This window comes from Protomyctophum bolini, assembly GCF_963924005.1.
Source record: "Protomyctophum bolini genome assembly, chromosome: 12".
Classification (NCBI taxonomy): domain Eukaryota; kingdom Metazoa; phylum Chordata; class Actinopteri; order Myctophiformes; family Myctophidae; genus Protomyctophum; species Protomyctophum bolini.
This window is the reverse complement of record NC_137873.1, coordinates 15,523,489-15,550,783: the sequence shown is the minus strand read 5'-3', so window position 1 is coordinate 15,550,783 and position 27,295 is coordinate 15,523,489. Positions and strand designations below refer to the sequence as shown.

The 27,295-nt window shown below is 44.3% G+C and overlaps 1 protein-coding gene across 1 annotated transcript in view; it reads left to right on the top strand.

Moving 5' to 3' along the window:
- Window positions 1-27,295, top strand: part of myo10 (myosin X) — a 158,221-nt gene that overhangs the window by 42,415 nt on the left and 88,511 nt on the right. Inside the window, exons 2-3 of the mRNA XM_080777446.1 lie at window positions 8,066-8,164; window positions 20,915-21,073. Of these exons, the coding sequence (XP_080633572.1) occupies window positions 8,066-8,164; window positions 20,915-21,073 (258 nt within the window). The remainder of the gene's footprint in view (window positions 1-8,065; window positions 8,165-20,914; window positions 21,074-27,295) is intronic.

Below are 27,295 nucleotides of genomic sequence, written 5' to 3'. Positions count from 1 at the left end.
CCTGCCTGTAGACCTTCTCGCAATTTGGTGTTGGGGGAATTTCTCACTTGAACTGAGTCAATGGGTCCCTAGACATGAAAAATCAACGAGGTGCTCGTCCGCCATAGTGCCACGAATGGCGTAATGGCCACATCAAAAATGGCCGCCATCGGCTATGATGAAAATCCAACCTTTTTGTTTTTTAGTGTTTAAACACATGTAATACCTCCATTTTGACTAATTGTGTTGTGTGGAATTCATTTCTGATATTGTTTTGATGATTTGGGGTGATTTTGACCTTGAACGGTCAAGGTCATTTTGCTATAACGAAGACCGTGGCCATAACCTGGCCATTTTTAGGAGTTGTCGGTTGTCAGGATGGACACCCGTCCTGGCGTGGACTCTCAACCCTCCAACATCTTATGCCTTGGTCTGCCAGCTTGACGATGACATTGGTTTCACAAGCTGGTCTTTCACCATCTCTTGTTACTTGCAGGGGAGGCCACGTGGAGGCTGTCGTCTTCTCCCCCTTTTTTTTTTTGTTTTTTTGTTGTTGTTTATTTTTTTATTTTTTTTTTTTTTGTTTATTTTTTTTATTTTTTTTACAGTGCACCATCTATGTGTGCATGCAGGTTAGTGTGATGGGTTTTTACATGAGGGATTGTCCAGTTTTCCATGGCAGAATATGATGCACGGAACTCCAGCAGCACGGCAGCCACATCGCCGAGTGTCACACTTACCTGCACACTTGCATACTGAGAGCAAACTGGGTGGCAAGGGCTTCAGACATTTTGATGGCAGGAGTGTGCCAAAGTGCTCCTCCCATCCATGTTTCATTGGCTCTAGTCTTTCCTCTGGTTCCTTGGCTGTCGTAAGCAGGTGGCAAGCCCTATGCACCAGGAAAGCACCTCGTTGGATGTGACCTCTGATCACAATACTTGTGGGAGGGAGAGCATCAATTCCAGCTCTGGCACTGGTATAGCTTTCCACCCTGAGGTCATCAAACGTCTCAGCAGTTGTACTTGACCTGGCCCCTGCCCAGACACGCACCAAGTACTTCTCTGCCAACGCTGCATCTTGTTCTGTTAAGGTGTCTGACTCGCCAAAGTTTGTTAAATATTGAACTGGTTCAGAAGCCATAGCTGCATGTTTGGTCCCCACCTTGCTCATGCAGTCTTCTCCAGTCAGGATATGTGCCTTGATCACTGTCTTGGCTAGTTGTGCTCCAAGACGAGAGACTGCTTGATGCAGTGGAAGCATGCGCCGCTTCTCACCAGTGCCATACTGCTGCCAGATCTCCTTCAACCCCAGTGATTGTAAGTATGGGGTATAGTATAGCAGTAATGCGAAGGTGTCTGTATCATTGGAGACGATGACAACTCTCTTGCTCTGCTTCACACGAACAGCCCACTCCACATGCACCACCAATCTGGTGTCAGCCTCCTCAATCCAGTTCAAGAGGTCTGGGATCTCTTCACCACCAGCCCCTTTCGCTGGGAGCACCTCATCATCACAGACAACAGAGCTGACAATGATGGTAGCATTGCCACAGGCTTGATTGCACACCATATCCCGAACTAGCAGCTGGAGATTCCGCTTGTTTTTCTCAGACGCCCAGAATTTGTCAAGTTGCTGAGGGATAGGTGTGTCTCTGTTCATGCCAACAATGTCAATTCCTGTTCTTGAGTCTGTGCGGCGCATGCGCTCCCCTTCTTTCAGAGACATCTCAATGTAAGAATCGAGTATCATATGGATGCACTCTGGCTCTTGGCAAAGGGAGGATGTTGACCTGATGATGGTATTGATGACAGCACCTAAAGTGGGGAATTGGGCTAGTGGCATCTGTCGCATTTTCGACATGAAGTCTACCACAACATGAGTGGCAAGAGTAGACTTTGGGCTCCATTGCGAGAGGTCAAGTTCAGGCTCAATCTCACTGACAAGTTTTGACTTGTTGACATGAGCTGGAAGGTCACCATCAAACAAGGGAGATGCTGAGAGCACATCATGAGTAAGTATCTGTCTGATGTCCATGCCCCGCTCCTTAGCAATGTCCATACTCCTATGTGCCTCAGCCATGTCTTTGGATGAGACCAACTTCTGCTCCTTCAGAATGGTTGTTGGTGGTTTATGTGGTTGCTCATTGAACTGAGGTAGCTTCCGCTTTGGTATTGTTGTGCTCATTTTCTTGGTCTTCTCCACTAACCTCTCCTGTCTATATGAGCAGTAGACAGTCTTCCCATTTTTGAGACAGTTGAGCAAGCGTGGAGCGACCCCTCGGTCAACAGCCTGCTTTGTGAGCAGATTGTGCAGTGGCACAGGCACATTGACCATCATTGAATATGGATTTTGACGCTCTCGCACAAAGTCCAGCAGCTTCACAACATTCCGGTTGAAAGTAAGGCGGCGAGTGGTGCTTAGTGCATGCTGCAGATGGCATTCTGTGTGTTGCATGGTGTGGTTATTTGTGAGAAGGTTGAGGACATTGGTGATTGACCCAATCTCGTGGAACAGGAGCTCGAACTCTGCTACAGAATTTGCATTGCGTGTGGCTCCTACTACATAGTGACCCCCTGGACCCTTCGACACTCGCTGAATGGTCTGCTCAACCTTCATGTCACCTCCTACAGCACAGAACCAGCCTGGGCGATCCTGAACAACCCACTGGCCTATAGAGAAGCGCCGGTAGAGCTCAGGATGTGTGAACTCTAGCACCTTGATTTGTTCAAGATACCATGAGCCATGACGCAGGTAGTTTATGGAGTCACATTCTGTAAAGATTGGTATAGAGTCCTCGACAGTAGCCACATGCAGATTCCAGTTTCCTTCTCTTTCGGAGACTACAGCATTCTTGATGACAGCCACCATCTCCAGCCAAACTCCAAAGAATTGGCAGAGCTCTGACTTGGCCTCACACTCCTTTACAAACTCCAGAAAGTCCTGATTCAACTTCTCCACTTGTCCAATTAGGGCCTCAAACTGCTCTGGGCAACTTTGGTTTGCAGCTAGCGTAGTGTGCAGTGCCTCTAACTGTGCTAGTACTGGATATGCAGCTTTGTCCTTGTGGTGCCAGAACATCTCCCACTGGAGCGACCTGATCACATCCTCCACAATCAGCATCCCAGTTAGAGCCCGGACATAATGGCTGCCGTTTAACACTGACTCTATCACACCAGGTCCGAACACGGCACACTCAACCAGTGCGTCATCCGGGCCAGAACCTCGAAGCAGCTTTCCTTGGCATCTGAGCAGAACACGAGTCCAATGGAAAGGGCCCATGCAGAGGAAAAGATCCTTGAACTGTTCTGTCTCATGCAGGTAAATATCTACAGCTGGGGCGAACACACCTTCATCACACCATATCGCCATTGATGTCTGATTTAGTTGCCTGCGAACACTCTGGAAGTTGGTGAGACAATGCCTGACGGTAGCACGCTCAGTTATGGGTCTTGGTATGACAGGGAGGAAGCCAACACGCATCATTGGCACCACAGCAGATGAGACAAGTGTGTGCACAGCAGCCCATATCAGAGGGTCTTGTGCTAATGCACCACAGCGGATCAAACTGATCAAGAATTCTCGCTTTGCAGATACACTTCGGGCAGTTTGCATGTTGAGTAATGTTGCTTGCTTGTTTTCAGGGTGCAGCAGCATGTCTGGTGGCAGGACAGGTCGAACTACGGGCTTGGCATGGGGAGGTACCTCTTGACATGGCAACTTTTTCCGCAAAATTTGATCAGCATGGCATATTCCTGTGCTTGACACTGGAGGCTTATGAAGGGGTCTGCTCACTGTGGCGTCTTGGAACAGTACTAATGCTGCGTAGTGTGAACTCTCTGTGCCAGAGAGTGATGATTTATCAGCATAATCCGAGTTGTCCATGCCTGCCATAGTATAATCCTCCCTTGTAAAAGTACTTGGTATGGGTGTCTCTCCATCTTCAGAGCATTTCACAGCATAGCTAGCAAGAAGACTTCGGGCAGATCTGATGGTCTGGTAGCTCGAACATGAACCGATCCTGTTGAAGGCTGTGAGAAGGCTCTTGCTGCGATCTCTTTCATAAAGGGCATGGCCAAGCATCATATGCAATGGCGTTCGCTTCATTCCACTATGAATGTTATACACAAGTATTTGGAAGAGACAGTGCAGCTGTGTACTCTTGCAATCTCTCACCCAGTTCACCTCCTCTTCCTGATGAGGCTCTTCTCCATGAGTGGGCTGTTTCTGTGGTGGCAACAGTTCCTCTGCTAGCTGATTTTCTTCCTCATGTAGTGGCTGGAGAAGCTCCTCTAGGTCTCTTGCAGTGCTACGGAAGAGCTTGTGCTTGGGGACCTTGAACAAAGCTGCTAAGAATGTAAGAAGAGGTGCTGGCATCATTGTTTTCTCCCATGATGCCTTCAAGTCAGTACTGTCACAGAAGCTGTCTTGCAGACCAAAATCAATGTCTAATAGTGCTTCTCTCAACTTGATGCCTGCTTCTTTCATTATGTCCTGATTCTTCAGCTTGATGGCCAAGTCAGCAGCATTGATGTCGGATGAAAAGAAAATGTCAGATTCAGACTTGTTTTGAGCCATTGTGACCAATTCTCCATAGTGATCGAGGATCAGCTGTTTCATATCACGGGTCTGGAAGGTACTTGGAAGCACCTCGCCTTCTTCCAAGAGGCTCAATGCAAACTCTACAATATCAGTCATAGTGCAACACTCTCCCTTTGCCAAAAGTGTGTCAATATATGGGAGAGCACGAGTGAACAGCACACGCTTCATGTTGCTGATAGTGAGTTTCTCTAGTGGTTGGGCTTTTATTCCACGTTCATATATTCGCATGTAATTCTGGCGACAGAGATTGTGGCAAAGTAAGTCGGCTGAGATGACTGATTTAACTGAACTATCCTCGTCATCCTTCAGCCGGTCTGCAATTCTTGTAAAAACTGCATCTTGGTTGTGCTTTGCAGCATCAATGAGTTTCTTCGCACTATCATACTCGCAAATTCGATATTTGTCACGACATTTTTTGTGTTCCATGAATCCACATATAACACACGGCAATGTTTTTGGATCCTTGTCACAGCTTGGAGGTGCACATGGTGTAATACTATTCCGTAGAGTTGTCCTGAATTTAATGCTTGTGGAAGCCTCCTCTTTAGTCTCACAAAAATTACATTCTTCGTCACTTTTCATCTCAATTGATTTAAGTTTTCCAGAATGTGTGTATGTCTTGTAGCATGTGTTTGTATTGTGGTAAAAAAACATGCTATTATCATCCTCCACATTATCCCCCATCACAATTTTGATCCGCTTTGCAACTATATCGTTACGGATTTTAGCCGCTTGTTTGATTCTCTTACGTCCAGTCTTTTCACTGGTTACAGGCACTTTGTTATCTTCTTGACAGATAATGCATACCGTTGGATTATATACCTCATCCTCTGCCATTGAAACAACCAAATTTGTGCTTGAGGGTATTTTAGAGTGTTCCATGGTGATCAATATGTGTGAAGTAAAAATGTGAGATGAAGAGTTTAGAAACACCTGAGAAAAATAAGAGACTCACTTCACTTCAGCATGGGAGAAATGTTTTGACAATATTTATGTAGTCCCTGAATTAATTATTTTGACAGATAATACATGACCATGGATTTAGCCATGCTCTGCCATATGTGACCAAAGTTAAATGTTCTATGGCAACAACTGAAAGAAATAATTGCTTTGGACCTGCTTCTGTTAAGTCTGTGGAGAATGACTGAAGAGTGCAAAATGACTGTGAGAAGTGGTCTGACTAGCTAATCAAATTGCAGGTGTGGGGGATTTCCCAAATCAAGCTTAGGCTGGCAATAGCATAGCAATGAATTGGCTCATTTGGGCCATGGACAGTCTTTTGTACAATGGGCTTATTCACACAGCACATATGGTGCTGTTGTTGTTTTTCTCATGCCCATGTATTTTGTTTATGTAAAGAAAACAAATCAAGAAAATATATAATAAAAGCGACTAAAGAATCATAATCGAATTATTGAAAAAAGACATTAACATCAATAATTAAATGACAGGATGATAATGGTCAAAACAATATCAGAAATTAATTTTAAGAGTCAGATTTAGTTGAAATAGACTTATTGTATTCCTGTTCTTACTCCTAAAAATGGACAAGTTATGGCCAAGGTCTGTGGAATAGCAAAATTACCTTGACTATGACCTTTCAAGGTCAAAATCACCCCAAATCATCAAAACAATATCAGAAATGAATTCCACACAACACAATTAGTCAAAATTAATGTATTACATGTGTTTAAACACTAAAAAACAAAAAGGTTGGATTTTCATCATAGCCGATGGCGGCCATTTTTGATGTGGCCATTACGCCATTCGTGGCACTATGGCGGACGAGCACCTCGTTGATTTTTCATGTCTAGGGACCCATTGACTCAGTTCAAGTGAGAAATTCCCCCAACACCAAATTGCGAGAAGGTCTACAGGCAGGTACTGGACTACCACCATAAACCACACATACTGTCTGCTCAGACACACTGTTGCCAGATTTGTTTGGGAGAGAAACGAGGAGAATAAGCAATCAAATGGGCTGCATAGTGACATGGTCACACAACGGGGCGCCTGTGGCTCAGAGGTAGAGTTGCCGGTTGGGAATGGAAGGTTCCCAGTTTGATCCCGGGCTCCCCCTGAGTTTGTGTGAAAGTGCCCTTGAGCAAGACTCTGAACCCCTTTGGTTGCTCCTGATGAGCAGGTTGGTGCCTTGCATCGATCTGGATTAAGAGCGTCTGCTAAATGCCTAAATTGTTCTAATCTGTTGGAATTGTTTTCAGATGGGGGTCCGGCAACAAAAGCATAGGCTCCTTGACATGAAAATGTCTGAAAACCTCTCGATTAAACAACATTTGCAAAATGATACAACCCACCACTACCAATATTTACAAGCGACTGTACAGAAATAAAACAAGACCAAAGTCGCTCATAATAAGCAGACTTGGCAACACTGGCTCAAACACCTCCCCTGTAATGCGACACCTCCAGTACGTACACACAGCTGTGACCCCATTGGTCAGGGGGAAAGGTCGCCGCCGTGGCGATCATCATGCCGCTGCCATGGAGACCGTTCCGGTGATGGGGAATGCAGCTGTGTGTCAGAAGCTATTAATTATCAGCCAGCGATGGGATAATAAGCATGTATGTAAAAGGGCTTAAAAAGGCCTATGTTTGGTAGTGTGCTTACATGGAAACCGTTCATATTCTCAAGGTCTTTCCCAGGTTCTGTTACGCAAACCGGGCGTGGAAAAGTGGTCGTTTACTCTCCGGTATTAGATATACCGTCCCTGCCTGGTGACATACCTCGTATGTCCAAAAGCTGTTACTTTTCAGGACATGGACAAAATATAAATTAAGACCTGTGAAAGATGTAACATTGCACTGCTGTTGTGAAAAAGTTTTTCCTGTATCATCAAGTTGTTTCCTTGAGGTGTTACATGGTTGTGTGTCTTCAGAGTCGTATACTGTTGCTGTCAGAAACCTCTCATATCCATATTTTAACTTTTTGCGTTTTATCGTAAATGAACACCCTACTTGATCACACTACAGTGTCACAAAAAAGCATCAACAGTAGCTGATGCACAAGCTCGAGGATGTCGATCTCCTATACTTTTGATACTTAAAATTAGAAGCGTAAAAAGTAACAGTTTTGCACATTATGGGAGTTTTCCACCCAACAGAGACAAAATGCTTGTGTAGTGTTGTTTTACCTATAAGTGACATCAAATAGCAGTATGTGTGAATAGAGTAAGGGAATCAACATCATGTGAATGTGTTGGAGGTTGCAAACAAATGTGAATCTAGCTTATTTTTTGTGGTTCAGATTTGATGTTGTAGGTCCTGCACTATATTAACTAGGTTAATAAAAACTCACTATCCGTCTCACAAATTCAATGCTGATATCTGAGAGTTGTTTGCATCTACAAGACAAGAGAGGACTTGACAACACACACCAGATACCTGAATCCAACACATGAGATGTTCTCACACGCTGCATGCATGCTGTAACATCCATATATTAAGTGCATTTCTTATCTCTCGTCAGGGGGAGAGGGTGTGGCTGCGTGAGGAGCACCAATATCTTCCCAGCACCGTAACGTCCTGCAACGGAGGAGTCGTGGTCTTCCACACCGACTATGGACAAGTAAGAGACATGAGCCAACTCAACTTTATTGTCCCATCACAGGTTTATGGGTGTAAAAAGAAGTAGGCTGAAATCATCAATCAATGTGTCCGTATAGACGGACAAAATGTGTCTGTGGCAAAGATTTCTATTTTCTATTTTACACACCATGTTCTTTTTTTGATCATACCCAATTACTGAAGTCTCCACGCTTTCTTCATGACACTGATTTACTATGACACTATGGGATTAGGAGGCCAACTAGTACTAGTGGTTCTCAAAATGTTTTATTTGTAAGGACCCCCTTAACTCCTAGAGTGTTCAAATGGAACCAAATGGTCCATTTGGTTCCATTTGAACATTCTCAGAGTTGTTGTGGTCCTTTCTTTTTTTATTGTTTTAATGTCTTTATAATGTATCCTCTCAGTCGCCTCAGGGTCTAGAAAGGACTCTTCATATAAGTTAGGATCAGCTGCAGAGGAGAAGCACAAATGCCCCACAATCCTCTCTGGTTCCACCTGATCACCTCTCTGTGTTGTCACAACACACAGAGACAGATGGGATAAGGGTCAACATGCTCTCTCATGTCACTTTGAGTCACCTATGGACCCAAAATACACCACAAGTATTGGTTTTAGTTGGGATAAGACTATGAGTATGTCAAGTGTTGATATTTATGTATTATGTATTTAAATTTTGATTTTTGTAGCGCTGGCTGAAACTCTTAACCTGCTAAACCCCAGCAGTCATTCACAGAGAAAGGTTTCACAGAAAATAGCCGAACTACAGTACAAGCTTGTAAATATGGGCTATGTTAGTGTAGAGCAAAAAACTAACAAAACAAAAGAAAAACAGAAAAGATGCTAGTATAGAGCCCTGAGGAACTCCAGTCAACTGAATAAATCAAGAGTTTAAGTGGGTTAAGTACAACATCTCCCCAGGCCAAGCGGGGATCGCCTGAAATGTGGTCTCTCATGCACAGACAGACAGACAGGCAGGCAGACAGGCAGACAGGCAGACAGGCAGACAGGAATGCAGAGAAACAAACAGACAGAGAAACAGACAGGCAGACAGGAATGCAGAGAAACAGACAGACAGAGAAACAGACAGACAGACAGGAATGCAGAGACACAGACAGACAGAGAAACAGACAGACAGACAGGAATGCAGAGACACAGACAGACAGAGAAACAGACAGACGAACAGACAGACAGACAGAGAAATAGACAGACGAACAGACAGACAGAGAAACAGACAGACAGAGAATCAGACAGGAATGTAGAGGCACAGACAGACAGAGAAACAGACAGACGAACAGACAGACAGACAGAGAAACAGACAGACAGAGAAACAGACAGACGAACAGACAGACAGACAGAGAAACAGACAGACAGAGAAAAAGACAGGAATGCTGAGACACAGACAGACAGAGAAACAGACAGATAGAGAAACAGACAGACAGGCAGATGTTGCGTTACCTCCACTCCTCAGCACAAAGCACTGTTGTTTTTGTGTAAGGTCAAGGGTCAACCAGGTGTGTGTGCGTGCATGCGCACGTTGCTCTATGCAACAGAATTAATTTAGCTAACCCCCTGCAAGAAATAATTTTAAATCACGTCCCACAGGTTGAGAACCACTGGAGGGACATTCTTATTTCAGAGGTTACAATATTTATACAATGACAAAGAGCAGGTGATTCTAGGTGCAGGAGGAGTTCAGCAAACAGGTTGTGTCTGGAACCAGGCCAGACATACCTGCTATGTTCACACACACACACACACACACACACACACACACACACACACGTGTGCGTACGCAAACACATGTATGCACGCCATCACATACACCCGTTAACTTAATGTAAACACAGCCAGCATGCTAAAGAAAACAACAGCAGGAATTTGTTCACATTTTGTAGTCTAAATGGGTGGAGTTTAGTAGCTGATAGATCACAATCAGAATTAGAACACATTCATTTAAAAGCGTTCTCTAAAAGTGGGATCCATAGGGATCCTTTGGGTTACTGCAGCCAGGGGGTTCCAAATCCAGTATACTGGTGTGTTTTTCATTTGTTTTTCTCAGTGTTTTTCCACCGTTGTTCTGAAAAACGCTACCAGTCTGCAGGGACCTTTACAGAAACTCTGAGAGTAGGCTATACTCTCAACAGTTATGGGGGTCCTTGAAAAAAAAGAAGAAAGAAATCATCAAAAGCATTCACATATCCTGCTTTGTTGTTTTCAGGAATAGCTAGGTTTCAGAGGAAAGGGGTTTTACGTAGTCAAAGACATTTACATGAGAGGAACGATCTTTGTCCTTGTGAAGCTTGATGCTTTGATCCGTTAATGACACAGCTGCCTTCTGATATTCAACCACACTGATCTACAAAGACTTAAAAACTGTTCAGACCAGGAATTACATTTCATATCTATAAAGATAATACCATTAAATGACCATTTCACACGGCCGCCGATAGTGGTCAGATGTAGCCTCGCGTAGCCAGCCTTCATCTGCTTTTGCAATACATATTGCCCCAGGCAAATTAAGTCTGGCTCCTCTCAATTGTGGGAGGACTTCACAGCCTAAGTGATGCAAATATGGCATGGAAAAATCGAATGCTGAGAGGGACGAGACTAATATCCACGCCGTGATATTAGTATCGCTACGAGACAAAGACAACTTGTATAGCCTAATATTACAATCTTAGGGATTTACAAATTATTTGGGGGCCCACTTGCTATATCCTCAAGGCCCACCAGTGGGCCCCGGCCCACAGGTTGACAACCACTCACATACAGTGGTGCTAACTGTTAGCTTGTGTATTGCATTACATTGTAAGTAATAGTACATCAAACAGAAGTTTTAACAGCTGACAGTCGACATTCAGCTGCATATAAGTGGGCTTTGTTTTTAACCTTGACCCACTACTTAACATACTAGCTAGCATGCATAGCATTGCTAGCATGACTGACCTCCCGTACCGACGACAGCTGTCACCGGGTCCTTGACCTAATTACCCTTTCTAATTAGCCCAGGCTGTCTCCATGGAGACAAAGAAAACAACACAATGCCGTGTGGATATGTGGCTAAGCTTTAGCGACAGATGCTAGCGGCAGTAAATCTCTGAGACAAAAAGCATTAAGACAACAGAGCTACTGTAGGCTATGTTATGTAGACTTATGTTGACTGGTTGAAAAAAGGATTCAATTTGTTTTTGTCTTACTTATAAAAGGATCAGGGAAGTGAATTTACGTTTAGTCTTTTAACTGTCAGCTTGATCCAGATCCATTCACACTCAAGACAGTAGTGGAATTAAGCTAGGTTGCAAGTATAGTCTGTACAGTGACAAGTGTAACACAACACAACAGAACAGAAATTGTCGCTGATGAGCTTGACCTCTTATCTCCATATTCTACCTTTTTGTGTTTTGAATGTAACCGTTTTGGACATAAAGGTTAAGTTCCACCTGACAGAGATGAAACTTTGTTTTTAGAATGATTTTGAAAACCTGACATCTCTATTTTGGTTTATTAACAAAAATGTTCTACAATTTAGATTTTCTAAACTGTAGAACAAAGATGAGAGAAGAGTTCCAACCCTTGTTGAACTGTACAAAAGAAAGAAGAAGAAGTCCAGTCAGGTGTGTAGGCTAAGCCAAACAAAAGACAAAGAAGACAAAAGGAATGCACGATCGCGCACCAACATAACTAACAGAGGTTTGGCAGATGCAAAAATATTGTTCTTCAGCCTATAGTGACTTTTAAAAGTGACACCAAAAATTGTGTAAAGGGGGAACCGCAAAATAAAACAAACTGCTAAAAAATATAAATGTTTCAATCAGAATCAGACATGCAAAAGTGTAGCTTTTCGGCGAAAATCGCCGTTTTTATCCCAAATATAGGACCTGTGTGATTCATGCAAATCCGTTAAAAAAATGTTTGGGGGGGGTGAGGGGGTCTGTGAAGCCCGAGCTCGCTGCCCGGAGAATTATCTGACAGACTACTCTCGTGAGTCACTAATGATTCTGAGCGATATTTCTGCTTGCATCTGGGCGGCATGATGTGCGCAGCCGCTGGTCGCTCCGCGGAAAAAAAACCTGTTTGTGTGGACTCGGCATGAATTTTGACACACTGTCTGTGACTCGCCAGTCGATCCATTAGTTTAGCTGCTACAGTTAGCATTAGCAACGTTAGCACTTTGCGTTATACTGTCTGTGGTGTGGACGCGCCGGTGTCAGTTTCTCTCGCTGTGTGTGTGTGTGTGTGTGTGTGTCTGTCTGTGTGCTCGTGTGTGTGCATGCATGCGTATGAGTAAATAAATAAAGCACGCGCGCGCGCGTGTGTGTGTGTGTGTGTGTGTGTGTGTGTGTGTGTGTGTGTGTGTGTGTGTGTGTGTGTGTGTGTGTGTGTGTGTGTGTGTGTGCGTGCGTGCGTGCGTGCGTGCCAGGGCTTATACTAAATGGATATATTAAAAACGAAAACATGCAGCTCAACTGTTGAATAAGGAGAGGATGTTACTCTACATGTCTTAAATTGACTAAGGCTAAAATAATGAAGTAAACTGACCCTGTTGACTAAACCATCCCAAAACATTTTATTTGTATTATAATTCATTATTTTGCCAGTGAATATAATTTTCTATTTTACATGATGTGAAGAGTGTAACTGTAAGGGATTTTGAGATGGGAGTGTGAGTGCTGGACCAGTTTCTTTCTTTAAATCACACCTGTGTGAAGTGACCCTTATCATCATACATCATCCATTCATTGTCATTTTTGTGACAATGAATGTGTAGGATTGTGTAGGACAAAAATAGCCGATATATGACAATTCATTCATTGTCAATGGCATTTAGGACACAAATCTACTGAATATAGGAGGGGCTAGTGCTCCTCGAGGGGCTAGTGCTCCTGTTGGAGTAAATTAATTGTTCTATGACTATCAGGACATGAATGTTAACATCTTGCTCAATACTGACTAGATTTGTACTGATTTAGTAAATAATCATCTGTCATTTTTGAGTGGTGCAGCCACTCAACCACACTATAGACAGCTACAGTATGTGTCCCTGTGTCTGTCCCTGGCTGGGTCCCTGTGTCCCTGGCGGTGTCCCTGTGTCCCTGTGTCACTGGGTCTGTTCCTGGCTGTGTGCCTGTGTCACTGGGTCTGTCCCTGGCTGTGTCACTGTGTCATTGGGTCTGTCCCTGGCTGTCCCTGTGTCACTAGGTCTGTCCCTGGCTGTCCCTGTGTCACTAGGTCTGTCCCTGGCTGTCCCTGTGTCACTGGGTCTGTCCCTGGCTGTCCCTGGCTGTGTCCCTGGCTGTGTCCCTGTGTCACTGGGTCTGTCCCTGGCTGTGTCCCTGGCTGTGTCCCTGTGTCACTGGGTCTGTCCCTGGCTGTCCCTGTGTCACTGGGTCTGTCCCTCGCTGTCCCTGTGTCACTGGGTCTGTCCCTGGCTGTGTCCCTGTGTCACTGGGTCTGTCCCTGGCTGTCCCTGGCTGTGTCCCTGGCTGTGTCCCTGTGTCACTGGGTCTGTCCCTGGCTGTCCCTGTGTCACTGGGTCTGTCCCTGGCTGTGTCCCTGTGTCACTGGGTCTGTCCCTGGCTGTGTCCCTGGCTGTGTCCCTGTGTCACTGGGTCTGTCCCTGGCTGTCCCTGTGTCCCTGGCTGTCCCTGTGTCACTGGGTCTGTCCCTGGATGTGTCCCTGGCTGTGTCACTGGGTCTGTCCCTGGCTGTCCCTGTGTCACTGGGTCTGTCCCTGGCTGTCCCTGTGTCACTGGGTCTGTCCCTGGATGTGTCCCTGGCTGTGTCCCTGTGTCACTGGGTCTGTCCCTGGCTGTCCCTGTGTCACTGGGTCTGTCCCTGGCTGCCCCTGTGTCACTGGGTCTGTCCCTGGCTGTGTCCCTGGGTCCCTGGCTGTGTCCGAGCACGAAACATAGCGTTATAGCATTTGTTCACCACCAAGTGTCACTGTTGCACAGCCTAACACACAGACACACAGGCCGGGAGGAGGGCTAGTACAGTGTAGTATATACTGTCCCCCATGACACCCCCCCCCCCCCCCCAAAGTGGGTTTAGTACCGATAAACGCTTAAAAGATTTGCGCCGCGGTTTTGCCCGCGGCACAGCGTTGGCCCCGCACACTGTCACCTTTTTCACCTTGGGCCTGTTTGCATGCCTGCAGAATGTTCACATATATTCCATCGACAAGCTTGTGAGCTTGTCGTATATCGTCTCTGTCGAGTGGAAATCTCATATATCCAAAAATCAAGTAGTGTGTGAATTTACAAAAAAAACACACACAAAACGTGATCAACATAATATTATGGATATAAGAGGTTCCTGCCTGACAGCAATGGTATGTCGGGCTTAAGTGGTTAATATAACTCAGAGATTGTTCAAGTGCAACCAAATGACCCTGGGAGTTTACAAATGACTAAATGAACACTGAGCATCTTCCTGTGCAGGCAGAGAGAGAGAGACGTTAAGCAATGCATCCATTGTTGTTTTCTTCTGAATAGCAGCCGTTTTGTTTTGTAACCATAAATTTGCTGCAGTTGTTTCCAATCGTCTGTGAACAGCAGATAGACAGTAAATTCAGGTTTCCTCAGACAGTTGGTGTTCCCTAGAGGATGCTGGGATATGTGGTTCAGATGTTTTCAGTGGTGGAAGAAGTAGGCCTATACTCTGATTAAAAAAATATTTTTTACGTTAAGTAAAATACCACAATGATAGAAATTGTCTCTTGTCAGGTGGAAACCTCATGTCCAAAACTGTTACTTTTCAGGATTCACATAAAAAAACGGCAAAAGTAGCAGATTCACAGGCTCAAAATGTGTCGTTCCGCGCGACGTTTCAAGCTTGTATATCTGCTCATTTTGATGCTTTTGTGTGGTGCTGTAGTGTGAGTATGACCAAGTCAGCCTGCCTCCCTGCCTGCCTGCCTGCCTGCCTGCCTGCCTGCCTGCCTGCCTGCCTGCCTCCCTGCCTGCCTGCCTGCCTCCCTGCCTGCCTCCCTGCCTGCCTGCCTGCCTGCCTGCCTGCCTGCCTGCAGACAGACAGACAGACAGACAGAGAGACACGCACGCACACGCATTGTCTTCAAATCAACTGAAACCTGATCTGAAGACAGCAGGCAGACATGCTCTGTTACACACCTAAACACCACACCAACACACATACCTGCACATGCACATACACATACACATGCACATGCACATACACATACACATACACATACACATGCACAATGCACATGCACATGCACATGCACATGCACATGCATGCACTCACACAGATAGAATACTTGCTCTGTTACACTCCTACACACCACACCAACACACATACTGTACCTGCGCACGCACGCATGCATGTATGTGTATAGGAATCAGCTTGTGGAGGTTCATTCAGACAAAAGACAACATATGTTGGTCGAGACATCAACAGGTGTTCTCCCTCTCTATGTGCACGTACGCACATATGCTCACGCACACACATATGCACGTGCGTGCGTGCACACACACACACACACACACACACACGTCTCACACACACACACACACACACACACACACACACACACACACACACACACACACACACACACGCTTGTGGTTTGATATACATTAGCCCAAGGGCCTACAGTACATGTATTATATAAACAAGTCCTATACCCGTTTGGAGACATGACATACCCAATCCCTACCTATCTCCTCCCCAATATCTTTACTGCTTGTAAATGAACCTGAATTTATCGTTAGTTGTGTCGTCACAACTCCAATCATTAACATTGTGAATCACACATTTGTATTATTTCCACACAACAGCTATATATTAATGGTATATACAACAGGTATATATTAATGACATTGTAAAATGTTGAAAATGAGTAGTATTCCCCTTTAACTCGTGCTTCTCAACTGTGCCGTATTAAGAAGCAGCTGTTGTTTCAGGCCTGAAAACGTTGATTAAAAAAGGGGAAAAATACAATCTGTGTATATAAGCTGTTTTAACTTGTACGATGTGCGTCATTAATTGATTCCCACATATGAGTAACAACGTGAGTGCCTTATCAGTTCAATAAGGGACACGTCTTTTAGTTTCCAAATAAGGGACGATTCCTTATTTCAGGGGGACGGTTGGCAGCCCTATGGCACTTACCCCCAATCCAACCCTCGCTGCTGAGTGCCAAGCAGGGAGGCGGTGGGTTCCATAATGTAACCGCTGGTCTCTTGTTACCGCTAGCTTTAGCATTAGCTTCCAATGTCAAAACGATGGACAAACAAGGATGGAGTGCGTCGAGCATTTTTGGGCGATGTTCTGTTAGCGTGCAGTGAAAATGAGCCGTTCCGTCTGTTCACAGAAAGTGACAGGTCTGTGGTCAGTTTCCCTTTGTGGAAAAGGCTGATTCGGCACAGTGTTCCCAGAGCCAAAAGCCTTCCACGTGGCTGACCTCAGGTCTGTGTAGTTTAGAGCGATTGTAACCCCACACCTTCATGTGTAGCACTGTTACCAGGAGCTGGAATCAAACCCAGTGAGTCATGGTTTTCATCCCACCGTGGGCTGCTACTGTCGCCCTTGAGCAAAAAAGCAAGGCGTTTAACCACCAACTGAACTGCTGAGAGGTGGTTTGTGTGTCAGAGCCAATGGTAAGCAGGCAGGCAGGCAGACAGAATGGCACAGGGCTTGAGGATTCTGGGAGATCATCTGAAGGGGGGGGGGGGGGTGATTGAAAACAGACCTGGTACAACCTGTATTATACACACACACACAAACCTGTATTATACACTACACACACACCAGATGTGTGTGTGTGTGTGTGTGTGTGTGTGTGTGTGTGTGTGTGTGTGTGTGCATAGTTTAGAGAGAAACGGTAAGGAAGAGCAAGGCAGAGAGAGACCTTGACAAATCATAACACACACACATTATAATAATTTATGTATGTCACTCCACGCATACAAGGACATAAATATTTCAGGTGCAGGTCCAGAAAAGCAAGGTCCTCGGTTATGGACAAATGCAGCGTCGGAGAATGTGGGTGCGTCATCAGCACACGTTGGATAAAGGGCCTTTCTGAGTGGAGTTTGCATGTTCTCCCAGTGTTCTCACAAAAAACAAGCAGTAATCCTGCTCTCTATACTGACTCCCCCTGGTCAGCCGGGGTGCCTGATGGAGGGGAAAGGAACTACGTCCTACCGGGGAAACTACCCCCTGTCAGGTGATAAGAAGCGACCTGCTCACTGCATGCATTGAAGGAAGCATGAGATCAGTTCGGTGTTCTCCCAAGCGCCCAGGATTACAGCTTAAACAATTGACACCGGGTGGAAGAAGTAAAATGGGTTAGAAAATTGTGGAATAAAAAAGAAGATACTTTGTGTGCGCACCAAGAACCGTTTTACTAAGTCTAGACGGTCTAAGTTGTCGAACTGAAGTGTTCTGTCTTCTGTGACACCCCTGGACTGGTCACGGCAGCCTAGGGTGCCATGGCACCCACCTTGAGAAACCCTGATGCTGTAGGTGTTCTATCAGTCTGTAATGGCTAGTGCCTCGTTCCCGACCGCATCACTGACGTGCCAATAATCACGATAATGCACAGCCTTTTCATTCAGTGACACCGATTGTTTGACGAGGCCAGAGTGACATTACCAAGAAGTAGTGCAGATGTCTCATTTCCTAATCTCACTTACTGTAGCAATGGAGCTCTTCGATTATGTTTTTTTAACAGCTCTGTGTTGAAACACAAACACAGCTTGCATGTCTGGGACTGGGATATCAGGAATGACTGTAAGTTTAGTTTGACCCTGGACTTGTGTCAGCATAGCTTATCAACAGCAGGCTAAAGACAAAACTACTACATTACAGTGTCTGACAAGCAAAACATACATGTGAGTTGCTGTCGGGTAGAAACCTCTTATATTTGAACTTGTTATGGGTTTTTTCCCTATAATTGAATGCCCTACTTGATCATACTAGTACAGTATCAGTAGTAGTGTAGAGCGGCTACTCTGTACTGTAGGCTACTGTGTGTGTGTGTGTGTGTGTGTGTGTGTGTGTGTGTGTGTGTGTGTGTGTGTGTGTGTGTGTGTGTGTGTGTGTGTGTGTGTGTGTGTGTGTGTGTGTGTGTGTGTGTGTGTGCGTGCGTGCGTGCGAGTCATCAAGGGCTTGTTTGTGGTCCTACAGTTTGTATTCAATTCATGAACAGCATAACAAATCTACAGAATAATACAACAATTATTACAATCAACAAAGACATACTGTACGTTTGTACAAAGGAGAAAAAGGAAAAATGGCGGCATTGAATGCCACCTTTGGGAATTTACATATTTCTTTATAATTCTTTTCATTGCTGATTCTTTCTAATGTTATTTTCAGGTCAAGCAAGGCACCCTGCATTAATATGAATTTGTCCACGGACCCCCCCTACCCCCCATGGCCCATCTAAAAAGATTTTGTGGCAAAGATTTGCGTTGTTAAAATGTTAAAAAATATATACAAAATAAATTGACACTTTTCCCCCCAAGATTCAATTGAGAATAGCAGATCTGGCCTGGCAGAACTAGAATAGAAGCTCATTGCACAAGCAACCAGGTGAATGTTTTGATTCACCTGGTTGCCTATTTCTGTCCCAAAATCTGGCTTCACAGATGGAGTTATATATTGATCCTGGTCATTGGCGGGCAGGAACACTCAGTCTTGAGGCAAAGTGTTTATGGCCGCGGTCGACACACGGACGTTCAAATCTTAAAATAACTCTTTCAGAAAACATCACGTTCTTTGAAAGACGCTTGTAAAAATATCTCGTGGTCAGGCGGTTTTCTGGTCTCTTTGTGTGTCTTGGATGGATGTTCGTTCGTTACGTGAGCCAAAAACTGTAAAGAATGCTGAGTTTGGAAGAAGAAAGGTTTATTCAAAGCTCTTGGTGCTCAGCTTGTGACCTGAGGGACACTGTGACAGGCAAACACATGACTGTTGACCATTGGCCAGACACGGCAGCCATGATTTGTCTGTTTTTGACGACATCAGTGGATTAAAGTTTGCAGTCGCCATGACTGATTCCATAGAATCCTGCAGCATGTCTTCTATGGAAAACATGTTTGCGACACATTGAGAGTTTGTAGATAGGCTACGTTCCTTTTTTTTTAAGATTTGTGCATTTTAATTGGCCAAACTAAGCAATATGTTCAGAAGCACTTTCCACTGATTAATGGATGAACTGTGGGTCGACATCACAAACGTAACATCCGGACTCGCGAGGCACACCAACATTTGGAACCAACACTGTTCAAGGGTCACACCAGCATTGTGATGCTTCAATCTGCATCAAACCAGCTCAGTGGCCTTGTGGTTAGAGGTCGGGGTTCGATCCCTGGCCGGGTCATACCAAAGACTAGAAAACTGGGACCCAGTGCCTCCCTGCTTGGCACTCAGCATCAAGGGTTGATTTGGGGTAAGTCTTTGTGACATACTAGCGTCATGTCCAGGGGGGTGTACTTCAAGCTGCCTCACACTAGCCTACAGAAACAGGAGATATAGGCTCCTGCCCTGTGGGCCTCATGGCTCGGCAAGGCTTACTTTCTTCTACTTAATCTTCATCAAACTTTGTACAAAAACTGTTCAGGGCTCTGTCATGACAATCAATCAGTCAACAGTGTTGCAGCAGTGTTAAAATCTGCAATATCTCACTTTCCTCTTCCACCCCCGATTTCAACCCGGTTTCCTGCACAAGTTCAGAATGTTTTACCATTGAGCTATTAGAGCCGGCCTGCTTGCTCAGGGGATACATTGAATCTTGACCATTAGGTCAAAGTCCGTGTCAGATCCTTGTGTCTATTATAGTGTATTAACATACTCTACCGTAGCCTACAGATTGATTGATGAATTATTTTATTCATTATAAAGGGTGCCACTTTAATACAGTCCATTGCTGTGATGATGCAGCGCAATATAATTTCAATCTGCAAAGTAACCAGTAAAGTATAAATACAAAAATGAATGTACTACAAGTACCTCAAAATTGTACTCAAGTACAGTAACTTGAGCAAAATGTACTCAACACCATTACATTTGGCAAAGGACCCCTAATCGACCTCTGCTCTGAGAGAATGTTGACTTTAAAACACGTTGTCCAAAGGAAAATAAAAAGTAATCTGGTGACTTGTTTTAAAGAACAGTGAACTTGTTTTGACACTAAATGTTTTCATAACCTTTACCCCGCACAGCAGTTGGTTCATTCATGCATCTATGCCACTCTACAGTATGCAACACTGGAGCCTGTTGTTCCTCAAACTGTAGAATATGTCGGGAAGAAACCTCTTATGTCCGTATTCTAACTTTTTATGTGTTTTTTTATTTTATTAACGTCCTACTTGTACATACTACAGTGTCACACAAAAGCATCAAAAGATCTGCAAGCTCGAAACAGGGCAACATGTTTTGAGCTTGTAGATCTGCTACTTTTGCTATTTTAGAATGTTTAACCCGACAGAGACGATATCATACAGAAATAGTATTTCAGACTACCCTGCTCGACTGACCATCCTATTGGATTGTTCCCTATTATATTAGCATTTTATTCTCATTGTATATATTGACTTGGTTTTCGGCGTGCGTGCGTGCGTTTACCTATCTTATTGTAAGTCACTCTGGATAAGAGCGTCTGCTAAATGCCTAAATTGTATAATAATCTCTCCCCCCCCCCCCTCTCTTCTCTCACTCTCCCTCTCTCTCTCTCTCTCTCTCTCTCTCTCTTACCCCCTCTCTCTCTCTCCATCCCCAGGTGTACACCTACAAGCAGAACGCGCTGACGAGGCAGAAGGTCCAGGCCATGGACCCCAGCAGTGTCAGAGGTGTGGAGGACATGGCCTGTCTGGAGGACCTCCATGACGGAGCCATCATGCACAACCTGTTCCTCCGCTACCAGCAGAGGAGCATTTATGTAAGTCCTTTCATATCTAACATCAACTGTTTTCTTTTTCGTTTTTTTTTTTTACCCGCTGGTGGAGCAAGCTGGTCTATATTCAGTCGTTGCACTAGCTGAGACTTTTTCATGACTTTCTCGTCATTGGCTGTCTTGGAGCGGGGGGAAGGGAGGCGGGCTCACAATGGTGAACCAATAGGAAGTTTGCGTCGGTTTCCAGCGCTAGTTTGTTCCGCACCTCTACAGTATATGTCTCTTTCAGATGACTATCATTATAAACCATGCAGCTGCAATGGCGGTCAGGTCAAGATTATACTACAGTACATAAAAATGGATTGATAATAATTAAATTTGTCTCTGAAACAGAGGTTTGAGAATCCATGCCCTGTGGGTGTCTAAAAGCACCTATTTAATGCACGTTTGTTATGTTCTAGGACAGCTAGTATAGACTAGAGACTACTTAATTCTGCCTTATTGCAATGGTCTCCCCAGTTTTCCCAGCGTTTGAGTCTGTCATCTTTCACTTCGTCTTTCTTTATTAAGTTAAATCCCTCGACTGTCGTCTGATAGATTATCTTCCAAACATCATTATCCGAGTGAGAGAGGAACCTCCAACCATCGCACGCACGCTTGTACACACACACACACACACACACACACACACACACACACACACACACACACACACACACACACACACACACACCTTTCAAACACACTTACAGTATATGGAGGGACATGTAGTGTAAGTGGAAACCCAGCATCACAGAACACCTCTCAAAATCAACATGGAAAGCAGATGTGGAACCTTCTTGTGTCAATGCAAGAATGTCCAAGCCCATGGTTGAAAGTAGCTGCAATCATTACATAATTGGGTTTAGACATTCGTCTAGACAAACACAGATAAGATGAGGGGGGAGAGAGAGGCACTCCAGGAGGGCAGTGTGTAGGGGGACGGGGGTCCCCTGAAATGTGAGAGTAGATTGGTGAAGACAGGAGGTGTTTGAGGTCACGTTACTGTGGAATGTTCCGCTGGAGAGTGGTTCTGTCTGTCTGGGAGTGTTCAACACCTCACATCTCAGACCAAACAATCAGCCATCTTCATTCCGTAAATGAATGTGCCCACTTCTCAGTTTATATCAATGACAAAAAATCCAGGCTCGACAGTGGTTCAGTATAATGTGCAGCCCCTGCCCCTATACAGACGGCAGACACATGCGTGAACTCACATTTTTCTGTGAAATGTCCCTCTAGAGTGTGTATATGCGAGTGTTAAAATATTTAAACCATTATTTTATACTTATATAAATTGCAGATAGCTTGTATATCTATTTTTTTTACTTCACTCTTTGTTTCTGTGGGTCCCTGGAACAAAATATTTTGAGATGGCAGGGTCCGCGGCCAAACACATATTTATTTTGGGGGTCCTTAGACATGAAAAAGTTTTGAGCACCACTGATATAATAACATAAGGATTTAGTAGACATTTTTTATAATCGACCTCTGGTCGTAATGGGTTAAACTCCCCTCAGACAGGTGGAATGTGGAGTGATTGTTCCCTGCGGATATTCTGTCAGAGAGAAGTCTCGCTTGTTTTCGACGTCTGCACTGAAACTCATCCATGATGTCTGGGGGGCCGCTCCGCTTGGTTTAACACCCAGACCTGTACGTGTGTCGACGTATAACTATAGTATGTAGTATGTACGGCATGCACAAAAGCAAATGCAATTGTAAAATGTACAGTAAATAATCAATTTATCCCTTTATAGAAAATAAAATAAAATAGTGCAAGAACCCAAAGCTTCCAAAGGTCAGCGGCAAACTAGCCCTGTGCTTATCTGGGCATAGAGGCATAGAGGGGTGGATCAAAGTAGCGTTCAAAACCGATGCCGACTTCCTATTGGTTCACCAACCTATGAGCCACACGAAGGTCCACCACACAGCGGAGAACACTGATGTCACCATATTTGGAGTGACACCCCTCTGCATTCTTATTGGTTAGCGAAATACGAGGTTCACTCCCACTCCTATGTTCACTCTTCCTGCTGGGCTTGCCCAGGCATTTTTTTCCCCCTTTGAACGCCCGCAGTCCCCGAGGCTAGCGGCAAACAGAAAAGTCGTTCAGCTTTGATTTAAAAGAGAGTTGTAGAAGACCTGCAGTTTTCTGGGGGTTTGTGTGCACACAAACTGGACACTGCTTCTCCATGTTTAGTTCTGATTCTAGGAGCTTGTTCTAGATATGACCTTTCCCAGACGACCTGAGAGGTCTGGATCGTGCTATTGCGTATAGCACGATAGTGCTAGTAAGATCCCACATGTATGTATTGGATAAACCATTCAAAGCTTTATTAGCCAACGGTACTATTTTGATAAAGTGTGCCAGTCTAAGAAGTTAAATAGAGTGATATAACTTGCCTCTCTCTCTCTCTCTCTCTCTCTCTCTCTCTCTGAAATCGAACAGAATCCTTTTCCTTGGTATAAGTAGTCGAGCAGCAGCGTTCTGAATCAACTGCAGTTGCCTGATGTAGTGTGAAGACACCGTTACAATAGTCAGGTCTACGGAAGATTAATGCATTTTCTAAATCTTATTGAGACATACGTCCTTCAGTATGGTCTCTGTCAGGTGGAAACATCATACAGACATACGTCCTTCAGTATGGTCTCTGTCAGGTGGAAACATCATACAGACATACGTCCTTCAGTATGGTCTCTGTCAGGTGGAAACATCATACAGACATACGTCCTTCAGTATGGTCTCTGTCAGGTGGAAACATCATACAGACATACGTCCTTCAGTATGGTCTCTGCCAGGTGGAAACATCATACAGACATACGTCCTTCAGTATGGTCTCTGTCAGGTGGAAACATCATACAGACATACGTCCTTCAGTATGGTCTCTGTCAGGTGGAAACATCATACAGACATACGTCCTTCAGTATGGTCTCTGTCAGGTGGAAACATCATACAGACATACGTCCTTCAGTATGGTCTCTGTCAGGTGGAAACATCATACAGACATACGTCCTTCAGTATGGTCTCTGTCAGGTGGAAACATCATACAGACATACGTCCTTCAGTATGGTCTCTGTCAGGTGGAAACATCATACAGACATACGTCCTTCAGTATGGTCTCTGTCAGGTGGAAACATCATACAGACATACGTCCTTCAGTATGGTCTCTGTCAGGTGGAAACATCATACAGACATACGTCCTTCAGTATGGTCTCTGTCAGGTGGAAACATCATACAGACATACGTCCTTCAGTATGGTCTCTGTCAGGTGGAAACATCATACAGACATACGTCCTTCAGTATGGTCTCTGTCAGGTGGAAACATCATACAGACATACGTCCTTCAGTATGGTCTCTGTCAGGTGGAAACATCATACAGCATGTCCAAAACTGTTACTTTGCAGGATTCAAATTAACCCATTCTGACCGGGCACCCATTTTGGTGTTGGCATCATGTTATGCTTTAGCTATTGAAAAATAGCAGATCTACAAGCTCATATCGCGCCACCGAGTGGCGCGATACGAGCTTGTAGGTCTGCTATTTTTGAAAAATTCGAAGAACGACTGACATTTTTAGAATCTGATCTCAGGTCAGAATGGGTTAATCAGACCAGTGTGTGTCCAGTGGAAACCTCGTATGAATCTGATCTCAGGTCAGAATGGGTTAAAAAGTAGCAGATCGACAAGCTTGAAACGCAAGCTTGTAGATCTGCTGTTTTCGATGCTTTTGTGTGACGCTGTGGTATGATCAAGTAGGACACTCATTTACGCAAAAAAAAAGAAAAACACAACACAAAAAGTTAAAATATGGAGAAATGGGGATTCTGCCGGACACCAACAATATCAATCGGCGGCAGTGGTAGAGTGGCCGGTACAGCAGCCCAGTTCGATCACAGGCTCCCCCAGAGTTAGTGTCATTGAGCAAGACTCTGAACCCATAATGTGCAGGTTGGTGCCTTGCAATGGGTGAATGTAATTCACAATCTATGTAAAGTGCCTTGGATAAAGGCGCTATATAAATGCACCATTTACCATTCATGGTGATATTCTGAAAATGGGTTTGTGACAGTAAGCGACACCGCTGCATGTGTGAATTAGACATAATGGTAGTGAGAGACATGGTTTTACCTGTGAACTGTACTCGACAACAACAGATGTGATTACATGCACAGAGCCGCTTTGCGCAATAAGCTAATTTGCAGCAAACAAAGGAGCTTTGTTCTTAATGGCGCAGACCGTCACAAGCACGCATGCGCGCGCACACACACACACACACACACACACACACTAGAAAGAATCCTTACAGCGTTCTTTTTTGCAGACATCTCGTCTAGGTTTTTCACCTAACCTAATTAACTACACTGAGGCAGCGCTTTTTTTGTCCAGAAAGAGAATTCTGGGACACAAGGTTGATGCCATCCGCGTGCATTTAGCCATGGTGGTAACCATGGTAACCTTTGACAAAAAGAAAAATGCCATCCCATAATCACGTCTGAATGCTCCCGTATGGTCCCAATTATCCAATCAATTCATCATGGCCGCCGCCCCGCCTCCTTGGTCCACTACACCCACAGGAGAGGAGCAGAGGCAGGCATGTGGCGTTATTTCTCGTCTCTCCTGTGACGTCAAAGCTGCGACGGAGCAGTGGAAATGAAAGGAGAGGGTTTGGGTGAAAAAGGGTTTTTCTGGTAAACCGAGCGACCATGGGTGGAACTGTGAGAACTGTGGGTCTGAATGTGACTGAATACGTCACTTTGAAGCCAACGAGTGGATCTGTTCCAAAACGGCCACCTGGCTTCACCCTGAGCCACAGACACACCGCTCTCGGCTTTATACATACAATATGCTATTTAAAGCTGTGCTTCCCAAACAGTGGGTCACATGTTTAAGTAGTAGTGAAAATGTAATGTCCCATATCTGTGTGAAATGTAGGATTTGTTGGTGTCACTACTCTCATGCCAGACCCCTGGATAGTGTTTGTGCGGATCATCTCATGTACCACACAACTGGGTCAGACTTTATTTGCTAAATAAATCTCAGTGTTTTAGTGTAAGTTACTTGGCAGTTCCTGGTGGGTGGTGTTAGCAGCATTATTCCCACGGAGTCAGTTCAATAAATCACGTAGTTCTCAATCTTTTCAGGCCACGATTCCCAAACAATCCCTGAGTTGAGGCATTACATTTTGTGTTCCTGTGTTCCAGAGATGAAAATTGTCGATCTACAGGCTCACAACACAGTCTGTTGACATGTTTGACAATTGTGTTATAGCATAGTTCGTCGATTACGTTTGACGCAGTAATGGTATTATTCATTCATTCTTTCATTTTGGAGGTATGGAAAAGGTCTTAAAAAATTGTCACAAAGTGACAATTTAAGGAATGTACAGATACTGTACACTACAAAACAATGTTGCACATTAAGCAAATCATCTGGGGACCCCCCACAGGTTGAGAACCAGTGAAGTAAATCAAGCATGTTGTCCCATTTGATAAACTAAAGCCACTCTCAGGAAGTTTAAAACAATCACTAAAGAATAATTTCAAATTGATGGACAGATGAGCAGCAAACTACATCCCTTCTTGTCCCACGAAAACCAAAAGATTGTGAAAACTGACAAAATATGTCTTCTATTGTGACATGGGTGTCGTGTTTTGCAGAAGCACAAGAACGTATGATTTTGCATATGAAATCCTATCTTAACCTCAGTCACATTCTTCACAGTCACATTTAACTCACCAAAATAAGTCGCTGAGTTATCTCTTGTTTGTGTTTCAAGGAAAGTACAGGGTTCAGTTGGTTTCCGAAGATGATGTTTTATCCAACTCAAACATCAACAACACCATCCATCACAACATGCTGTTTTGCCAAACTATATATATTTTTTAAAGGTTATGAAACATAGTTTTCACATATTTTCATGTTTTTTGATAGTACAGGGCGGCAAGGATCGACTGGCTAGGATGCAAGGACGGTTTAGGTTTAGGATCTGTAGAGGCAAGGACAGGCTAGGATGCATGTACAGCCAAATGACGCAAGGATAGGCAAGGTTACAAGTCAAGTCAAAACTATTATTTTATCCCCTGGCATGATAATGTATAATAATGTATAATGTAGCACTTTGGTTAGCCTACTGTAAATATGGAAGAACATTAACATAAGTATGTTTTTCCATCTTTCAGTGTAATTCCAAACTGTTAGGGTATCATGTGGAGTTGTTCCCAAAGCTA